The sequence below is a fragment of the Stegastes partitus genome, unplaced genomic scaffold, assembly GCF_000690725.1.
Source record: "Stegastes partitus isolate 25-593 unplaced genomic scaffold, Stegastes_partitus-1.0.2 Scaffold1551, whole genome shotgun sequence".
Taxonomy (NCBI): Eukaryota; Metazoa; Chordata; class Actinopteri; family Pomacentridae; genus Stegastes; species Stegastes partitus.
In genome coordinates this window covers 134,765-145,162 of record NW_007579282.1, presented here as the reverse complement: position 1 = coordinate 145,162, position 10,398 = coordinate 134,765, and the positions used below count along the sequence as shown (strand labels likewise).

The window sequence follows — 10,398 nt, the reverse complement described above, 5'->3', positions numbered from 1 at the left end:
TTTAACGCTGCTATCTAGAGCTGCCCTGGATACACACACACACACACACACACACACACACACACACACACACACACACACACACACACACACACACACAGAGTTGTGTTTCGTCACTTTAGAGGCTCTCACATTGACTTACATCCATGTTCAGGAGCCTTACCGTCGTCTTCAGCACCACTTCACTGAATCCTGAACCTGAACCTGAAGCTCACTGGTTCCCATGGAGGGGCGGCGCTCTGTTCCCAGACAGTGTGGTGGTGGTTTATATCCCCACACCAACACACACCAACACACACCAACACACACCAACACACACAGCGCGGTAGTGTGGCCAGACATCACGCTGTGGGTGGGCAAAGAGAAAACCGGGCAGGCCCTCATCCAACACCACCAGCTTCAGTATTTACAATATTCCTACAGAAACCTGGCCCGGTCCACGGCGCTGCTAATGAAGGCAGCCGTCAGATCCAACTGAAAACAAGCGACAGCCGCTGATGGAAGCGGGAGCAGCCTTTCCTCCGCTGCAGTCATGTGCACATATGCGCCACCAGGCAGTTGGCAGACGGAAACCAAGCAGCATCAACGCTGAACCATCCACACAGACACACAACAGAACCAGCAGCGTAACGGTCCCAGCCCAGCAGAACCACATCGACAGACCAGCACAGCGACATAGAAACAGAGAACGCTTTAGCTTCTTCTAGGGGACACTGACGTTAGCTCATGCAGGATGAGCATCACCTGGAGGACATCACTGAACCTGAACTTTAATGTCCTGCAGACTTCACGTCCTCAGCAGAAGAAGAGTCGCTGCTGGTGGGTCGATGTAGAAGCTGTCTGATGGTTGTGCAGCATGTTCATCCAGTCACGGCTCATCTCTGACTGAGCATGAAGCTGTTTGGCTGCTGTTTGAACTCCAGGCTGTCTCCAGGCCTCGGCACGCTGCTCTGAGCAAACAGCACAAAGTTTTAGAAGAAAGAACTACGACGTGGGAACTAAAGTGTCAGAACTGTTCGGTGAATCACCGACGGACTCGTGGAGAGATTTCAGAAGCGATGATGATACAACAGGAGCTGCTGGAAGCTGCTGTGAAGCGTTCAGCTGAATTATGCTCCACAGGTTTCTACACTTAGAACCGGACCGCGCTGATCCATTTAATCTGGTCTGGTCGCACGCTGATGTTGTTCCTGGGCTGAACAGACACGCAGAAGTCTGGAGGAGCTCATTACGCAGCAACCACTTCTTAAATACATCACATATAAAACAAGCGTAGAGCCGGTGTTGTGTGCAGCTGCTTGTTGTCCAACATGTCTGCTGCACTGCTGAGTTCCTCCCTGTTTGGGAACATCAGCGTCTACATGTCGAATTATTACAGCTGTTTTAAAATAAATAAAATAAAATAATTCCATCTGTCAGCTGTCCTCCAGCATGCTGCGGTGTGACAGCACCGCGGTGAAGGTTCAGTTCCACTAAAACCTGAAACAGGAGGCGGTCTGGACTGAATGACTGCTGCTTGAGGGTTAAGGAGTCTTCATGTTGTGGTCACAGCAATCATCTGGTGAGCTTCCATCAAACTTAAAGATCTTAAAGTTACTGCCAACGTGCTGTCAGGCTTCAGGAGGTGGAACGGCTGGAGTGTTAGCTGGAGGAACGTGAACCAGTGTTTGACTGGTGTTCTACCAGAACCCTGAGACAAACGGGGAACAAACAGTCAGATTTCCACGCTGGATGACGGCGCCTCAGCTCCTCTCCGTCCCACCGTGACCACGACGGCAGCGAAAGGCTTCGGCGGCCCGACACCGACACGTCATGGTGGCTGAAGTGAGTCATGCTGCTGTTGTGGAGAGGACAGTCTCTTCCTGCCAATCACTTCACACGTTCCCACCGACCTGCAGATGGCTGCGACACGCCGACAGCGACGCACCAACAAAAGGCAGGAGCAGAACGGATGAAACCAGTACATGAGTGAAAAGCCCTCGGTGCTGTTTGCTAGCGGTGGACTCTCCTGTAGGTTAGTGAGAAACACCGTAAGCTGCTTCACAAGCAGCCTTCCTCTGGTCCGCTAACGTTTGCTGTTCTAGGACTGGAAGCACAGCGCTGGTCAAACCAACGCTCCTCCACCCGTCTGTTCTTGTACTTCATGTTGTTTGTGAGGAGCAGACTTTCCCTACGATTGCTAACTTTGTCTTTAACCAGCGTGTTTTCTCCTGTGATCAGATGACAGGCTGCAGATGAGAGCCTTCTGGAGGAAACACCTTCCACCAGCCAAACGCTTCCCAAATGTGTCTGGCTGCTGAGTCCGGCTGCTCTGCCAGACACCTTGGCAGGTAACCACCAGCACCATCCTTTGGCGTCATAGTTGGCTGGTAGAAACACCAACAAAAAGATCGTCTGACTTGTTGATGAGGGCTGAAGCTTCCACTGTAGTCAGCCGAGGGTTAAATAAAACATTCACAAAGGCTGGTTCTCGCTGTCCCTGTGCAGCTCAGGGAGCACCTGGTCTCTTCTGGACTGATTCAGGCGCTCCAGCATCATGAACGAGGCTCTTCTAACCAGCAGGTGACTGTAGTGGCCGACCTGCTGCCTGCATGGGATGTGACCAATCAGAGCAGACGATGTGAAAAATCCAACAGGACCAACAAAAGGAGAGTTTATGTGTTAGATCCCAACATGTGAACAGCAGCTGAGCTGTGTGGAGCTCCCCTGGGCTCAATCTTAGGACCACAAAGGTTTCTTTTGTATGCAAATGGTTCTGGACCGCTGACACATGCATGATGATGGTACTGATCCATTCTGCTTTGGGAAAAGACAACTGTTTTGCACTGCTGTCAAAAATGAAATGGGATTAAAATAATGAAAAAAATAATGCAGATAAATATAAAATGCCAACGAGGTAAATGCTGATAAAACTGAAACAGACAGAGGACACATACAAGCAGGTCCAACAGAACCGCTAGCCTTCTTCTGTTCTGTCCTGATGCTGTCTGAGCACCGCTGACTACTGACTGATGTTCAGACTGAACGAGACCAAACTACGAAGGTGACAATGTTCACAACACCTCCTCCCATCCAGTCCTTGTTCCACCTGCAGGACCGGTCCAACACCTGAGCTGGTTCTGCTGCTTCTCCTCTCCTTCCTTCCTTCATTCCTTCCTGCTTCGTCCTCTCCGTCACATTTCCTCTCTCGTGTCAGTCACTCGCAGTGACCTAAATCTCTTTCCTTACCTCCTCCCCTGGACAATCTCTTCTCTTTCTTTAGCTTTCTCTCTTTATCTTCTTCATCACTCGCTGCCTCCTCTCCCTCCTGTCTCAGCTCTTTTCTCCTCTATTTCTGTCACTCCTTTTATACCTTTCTCCTTCATTGTCCCGTCGTCTCTCGGCATCCTTATATCTCTCCTTGTTAATCTTTTTTTGTGTTGTTATGCTTCTGTCTTTCTTTCTTTCTTTGTGCAAGTCATCAGCTTCACACGGCAGCTATTTTCAGCCAGAAAGCTGCACAGCGCCAAACAGCAGACCGACAAAGTTTGGAATTATCTGGTGAACATAATGAATCAGTAGCAGCTAAAAATATATGGAAAAGATGTGTAAATTGTTTGCTAAATCACGAAACACGTTTATCAGGTAATAATCTGCATGTCAACATGCAGCATATTAACATTTTATATAAAACCATTAAACCCTTTTCCAGCACTTAACAGTAGACAGATAAAATTAGCAACTATCTAAAGAGATAAATTAGCAGCCATATAGCTAACAGCCATGTAGCTAACAGCCATNCTTAGAACAGGTCCTTCAGAGGGGTAATGATGTCCTGCTGGAACAGGAAGCACCACATAACCGTGTCAACACATTTCAGTCCCTGCAGCGTCAGTAATACAAATAAACAGACAAACACCAGCAGATGACTACGGGGAACACAGCGTTCGTAGCTTTCAACACAGCTGTCAGATCTAATCGGATCTGACTTTTCTACTCAGCAGCTACAGATCCAGGCCGAGGGGTGAACGCACACGCACTGACAAAGACATACTCACACATATGTCAAGAGCTGCAGCGCGAGGACGCGATGCGCCGCTAACAAGACTCGTTTAGGTTAAGCCGACGAAGACGTCGTGTCAATAGCGTGACGTCTGATGAAAAGAGATCAGACGTGATGGTAGGAGTTCTGAACGGCCACACTGGGAGGGAGAGCAGGAAGGAAGCAATACGGTGTAAACATAGAGAAAACGTTTTAATTCACGGAAGGAAGCGTTTCAGCTCTTATTCTGAAATTTATTCCCAAATTCATCCCGACTCAACCAGAGAGTAAACGGATCCCTTTGTGGGACTCATCACAGCATAAAGTCCTCTACAATAAACTTTAAAAGGCTTTAATCTTGCTTTTTTAGAATCTGGTTTGTCCCGTAACTCTGTGAGCCTTCCAGGTCGACGTCAGGAGAGCTGGACCAGGGTGTTTCTGGAGCTACTCGACCATCTGACAAGCTCTTCTGATGGATGATACAGGCGGCTTCAGGGCCGGCTTATGACCCGTCACAACCAGTTTGTGAGATGTGCTGTCTGACCGCGTCAAAAATCAAAAGTGTTTTTAAGTCCGATCCAAACCCGCCCTGGAGGGCCGGCGACATCGTTAGAAATCAGGACAATGGCGCTTATCACAGCAAAGAACTGAATAATGAAGAAAAGAGCAGTTTGTTTCTCAACCTCGCCGAACGTCGACTTGACAGGAAGTTTCTAAAACGGTCAAACACACGCAGCCCTAATCTGAAGAAGACCTCCACCGACCCGGTTCAGCCGTCTGGATGCTGGTGCCGCCTCCTCGCTTCAACGCGGTGCAGACTCGGTGCATTTTCTTGATGTTGCTCTTATAAGTCACACTGCGCGCTTTGATGTGCTGGCTTACCTGCGTCTTAGCGGTTTGGTTGCTAACTCGACAATAAATAATCAGAGTTTATTCAACAGAAGTGTTTGCGTTCCTGGATCCTGTCATAGCTCTTCCACAGAGCGGCTTATGCTGCAGCAGCGATGTGGAGGTCGACGGCGCTGTGGCTTCCTGAGCAACACTCAAAGGTCACAACTGTTGAGTTTTTTTCAAGTTGATGTCAAAACATTGTGATGCTGTGGTTTATTCAGCCGGCTGCTAACCTCGCCTCGCATCCCGACACGCTCCCCTGGCTCTTGGTGAGAGCGCTTCACGTCTGCCACGTCCACAACCGCAAGCGAATGCTTATTTAAAAGAAGAGATTTAAGTGCTGCAACACACACACACTGATTACATGTCAGTTTGCTGTCAGGCGCTGCGGTGGCAAGCCCATCTCAGCGCTATTCATAGTTATAAACCGTAAATCCAGTGAAGGCGCGTACAGCGTCTCCGCCACCAGCAGCAAGCAGCCACACACACATCAGTGTATCAGCGCCCATGATGGACATGTCTATTAAAACAGCAGAGCAGAACAGAGATGAAATGAGATGGCCTCGATCAATGTTTCAGCAGAATACTGTCCGTCTATGTAGACCCGGTCCAGGATTATCTGAACATGTCAGCCTTGGGGCTACGGCATCTGGCTGAGAGAGGAAAGCGATGGATTTGCCGAGAGAAAGTAATAAGCTTTTTTCAGCTTTCTCGTCCCATCGTAAATTAAAATCTATTTTAGTGTACTCCACTCTAGGAAGAACGAGGACATCAGCAAGTTATTTACAGCTTCAAAACCTGTTAGATACACACTCCTCACAGCGGCTCAGCGCTGAAATCTGACCTCTGGTCCTCAGCGTGACGGCGAACCAAAGAAACCCCGACAGTCTGTAATCATTATTTCAGCTGAGGTCACTCCACGATTGGCATTTGGAAATGTATAAGTAGTGAAGTGATGCCAAACCATGTCCAGAACAACACCCAAACCCATCCACACCCCGGCACAGATCCAGAACCCTCTCACTGAGTTTCACAAGGAAATTAAAAAAGTTCAAGTGTTGGAGTTTTGTGGGAAGTTTCTAATTAGATAGATGATCAGAGGCTTTATTCACTCAAACAATTCAGCTGATCAAACTAACCATATTGATAATGGATTATACTTTTAACTTTATTGTTTTGATAAAAATAGCCATTTCTATTTCCAGATTCCAATTCCTAATGTTAGAGATGTGTTGCTTTTCTCTGTGTGACATCAGCCTTAGTTAAATACCTAACAGGACATCATCCCGAGGACTGAGCCTGGAACTAAAGGAGACACCTGAGAGTTGAACTTTGGGTGAAAGACCCCCTGAGAAGAAGCTGTTTGCAGCTATTTGGTTGACATGAAGGGACTTCCCTCCACAGTTATCCTGTCTACGAGCCTGCGTGGGCCTTTACATGTGAACGCTGGTCTGAAGGCTGCATTTCATTGTGAAAAACTGTAAAAGGTTCGTTTTTCTCTCACATCCACACGTTAGTGTTTGAAGACCACACATCCCTGATCTCTGCTCATTCACTCACCTGCTCTGTTGATCTCGATGATCTCCTCCTGTGCCAGAGGGCAGTCTCCGGTTCCCATCATGCTGCCAGATCCCACCATGCCTGGCCCGAGCACATTGCCCATCAGCCTGTGCGGCGAGGCGGTTGCCATGGCCAGGGCGTCTGGCTTGCAGTAGTTGGGGCTGCCAGGCTGTGGTGCTCTCGGGATATGCTTGTTCCTCTTTTTGGGGAGCTTCTGCTTGGCCATGGCCAGGGAGTAATACATGCCGAAATTGTTGACAATGACGGGCACTGGCATGGCAATGGTCAGCACACCCGCCAAGGCGCAGAGGGCACCCACAAGCATTCCCGACCACGTCTCGGGGTACATGTCCCCATATCCCAACGTGGTCATGGTCACCACAGCCCACCAGAAACCGATAGGGATGTTCTTGAAGTTGGTGTGGGCCGCAGCCGTCGGGTCATCTGGGTCAGCACCGATACGTTCGGCGTAGTAGATCATGGTAGCGAAGATGAGGACGCCCAGCGCCAGGAAAATGATGAGCAGCAGGAACTCGTTGGTGCTCGCCCGTAGAGTGTGGCCCAAGACCCGCAAACCCACAAAGTGGCGGGTCAGCTTGAAGATACGCAGGATACGGACGAAACGCACCACACGCAGGAAGCTCAGCACATCTTTGGCTGTTTTGGAGGAGAGGCCGCTCAGCGCCACCTCCAGGTAAAATGGCACGATGGCCACAAAGTCTATGATGTTCAGGGCGCTGCGGAAGAACTCTGCCTTGTCGGGGCAGAAGATGACGCGCAGCATCACCTCAATGGTGAACCAGATGACACATACGCCCTCCACATATGTCAGCCAACCATCTGTGACCACCTCGTAGACTATCTGCAGAGTGGAAGAAAAACACAGAGATGGTTATGATAACTTTTTGATTCATGTACAAGGAAGGCACAGCGTCACATCCCCCAGAGGGATATGTACCAGCATCTCACTGCTAAATGAACTTATACGGTTTATTATTAGCTTGTTGGGAAGCTGAGGTCAGAGTGCAGTTCAGTCATGATATGGTTGAATCCCAGACCTTCTAGTCAGAAGCTCCTGCCCCAGTCATTGTGTGTTTCACCCTGAACTGATGCCCTGTTTGGGCACTAAGCTAACCACACACCTGAACTGTTTTTGTTAGACTTTAGATCAGGGGTCTCGAACTCCGGTCCTCGAGGGCCGCAATCCTGCATGTTTTAGATGTTTCCCTTCTTCCAACACACCTGATTCACATGATCAGGATCGTTATCAGGCTTCTGCAGAGCTTGATGATGAGCTGATCATTTGAATCAGGTGTGCTGGAAGAAGGAAACATCTAAAACTTGCAGGATTGCGGCCCTCGAGGACCGGAGTTCGAGACCCCTGCTTTAGATTATCCGTAATAGTAAACACACTGAGGCAGCTGGACCAGAAACAGTTTAGAAAAAGAGAAGCGAAGCAGCCCATGACTGTGTAAAAGTGCATCAGCATTACTTCATGACTTTAGGTGGCTCTGCTCTTCACCTCATCAGGGATCATCCAAATAAAAGAGGACAGACTGAGAAAGAGGAAACGTAAAGTCCGATTCAAACAAACAACCGTAGAATGTGCAGCATTAAATAATGTGGTTGTGATGCATTTGGACATTTGGTAGCTGATGTTATAGCTGCCATGTTGCTGAGGCTACGAGGTCTGACCTTCTACTGATAAACTGGTTCCCTGATACACCACTGGGCCCAAAGGTTCTGACCACACACAGGTGATGACAGTAGCAGCGATAGTCTCAGGTCAAGGCATGGGATGTGGTAAACGTTAAAGGAACAGCTGGTGCTCATCATGTTGGCTGTGGGGACACCGGGCAGGTGTACAGAGCCAGGTGAGGGCCACAGCAGCGTGTTCATTAGTGTGTCTTCTCCCATTTTAACACATTTTCACGCTGAGCTGGTAAACTGACGGACAGAACGTCTTCCAGCGTAACGTCTTCTGAAAAACACAAATATGTTTTTTCTGGATTGGATTGAATCCACAGGGGGCGCTCTCAGCAGGCAGTGGTGGCTGTAATTATGAGTGTCAGGCGGTGTTACAATCACAACCAGGAGACATCCCTCAGTGAAATCAGCTCCTTCTGAAATGGGTTAAACATGCATTCACAACAACCCCACCGTACCTCCTCATGCGTCACATTGCCAACGGTGACGTTCTCCGTCTTGTTGTAGATGGTGTTGAAGGCTTCGTGGGTCTCCAGGCAGAAGGTGGAGATGGAGAGGAGGATGAAGAAGAGTGAGCCGAACGCCACATACTGCAGAGAGAGAGAGAAACAGGGAGACGGGGGAGGAAAGGGGGAGAAGTGTTAGAATTTGAACCTCAAGCAAATATGATCTCCGTTTTATTCCAGGAACACGGCGGGAAACTGTCACACATGTACACCCACATTTGTCTTTATTTTCTCCCGGCTGGGTTCAGCCGTTGTCATTAGCATTTTGGTGTTCATATGATTGCTGGTGGAGGAGGGGGAGGAGGAGGAGGAGGAGGAGGAGGAGGGGTTTGAGCCATTGCAGTATGTGCAAATCAGTGGTCATGCCAAGAGGCTGCAGAAAGGGGGCACCAACAACACACTGAGGAGAGCAGAGCAGTGCTGCTAATCCAGAGCAAACGTCCTGACTGCTGCAATCCCATTGATAACGGCACGGCACGGAGGTGGAGGTGGAGGTGGAGGGAGGCGTGATGGATGGAGGGTGCAGGAGAACGGAGGTGCACAGGGGGTCTCTGCTACGGGGTACGTACAGAGAAAAGACGGGATTGAGGGCCAATGCAGGCGTCACCGCGGCGATGCCACGGAAACACGTGTATCATAAAACTTAGATAAATGTCTATTGATGTGTGTGTGCATGTGTGTCGTTCTATCAGTGGGGATCAATGATCATCTGTTTCTCAGATCAATACACACACACACACACACACACAGAGACGCTGCCGTCTGATTGGCAGATCATTCATACACTTTATGTAGCGTGTTAGGAGTCATTTTCTGTGCATTGCTTATGAATGAGGCTCCTCTGCAGCATCCCCCTGCCCACCGCTCCTCCTTATCATCCCATCTCACTCCCTCTCACTCCATGCGCAGCCCCCATCCCCTTTTCTTCTTCTCCTTTTCCTTTTTTTGCTGCTGTCTCCCTGTGATCTATGCAGTCCGCTGTGTTGGGATCCTTCTGCTATGTGTGGAGGAGAAACGGCCGTTTTCCTGAAGTCAGCGTTCGTTCACGTGTAAAGAAATGTCAAGGACTAGCGTGATCATCAGTGCCTGACTTGTACACTCGCTTCCTTTCCTTTCAGACCTGGTGTGCAGTCGTCCTGCCTCCCAGGCCATGCAGACACCGAGCTGCATGTTCTGACCCATCTCAGTTTTTCACTGTCAGCACAGTTGCATATTTGGCATCTTCCGCCTTAAAGCAACAACCTGGACAGAAGAACGCAGCCGATTGGGTCGATGCTGTATTACTTTCATCATGTCCTCTAAGCCATGTGGCCCTCCAGGATAACAGGAATGAGTCCACAAACACATGGCTGGTGTTTTCAGCTCTGTCTCGGTTTACACCCCACCGGCCCGGGTCAGGAGCTGGACCCTAAACTGGACCTTGGTTGTCTTTTGTCATTCGTCAGCAACATGTTGGACTTCTTTCTAAAATAATCAACAAATCTTCTTTGAAAAAAATGTGGGACTGGACTGAAAAAGGTCATTATTCCCTGAAACCAAATTCACAGTCTTGTCTGCTCAACAGTCAAAAACCCCAAAAGGTCTCCACCATAGAAAAGTCCTCACAGCAGAAGGTCTAATGAGCTCCTCAGTGGTGGTTAGAGTCAAGACCCTGACAGGTCCAGTCAGCAGGACCACAACAACAAGTCTCACCGGGGAAATTCAAAAGGCCAC

General features: G+C 49.1%; 1 protein-coding gene across 1 annotated transcript in view; it reads right to left on the bottom strand.

The window, feature by feature from the left end:
- LOC103371248 (potassium voltage-gated channel subfamily C member 1-like) overlaps positions 1-10,398 on the bottom strand; it is a 66,361-nt gene that overhangs the window by 18,791 nt on the left and 37,172 nt on the right. The window contains exons 2-3 of the mRNA XM_008300503.1: positions 8,638-8,769; positions 6,473-7,334 (exon numbers count right to left, since the gene is read on the bottom strand). Coding sequence (XP_008298725.1) covers positions 6,473-7,334; positions 8,638-8,769 — 994 coding nt within the window. The remainder of the gene's footprint in view (positions 1-6,472; positions 7,335-8,637; positions 8,770-10,398) is intronic.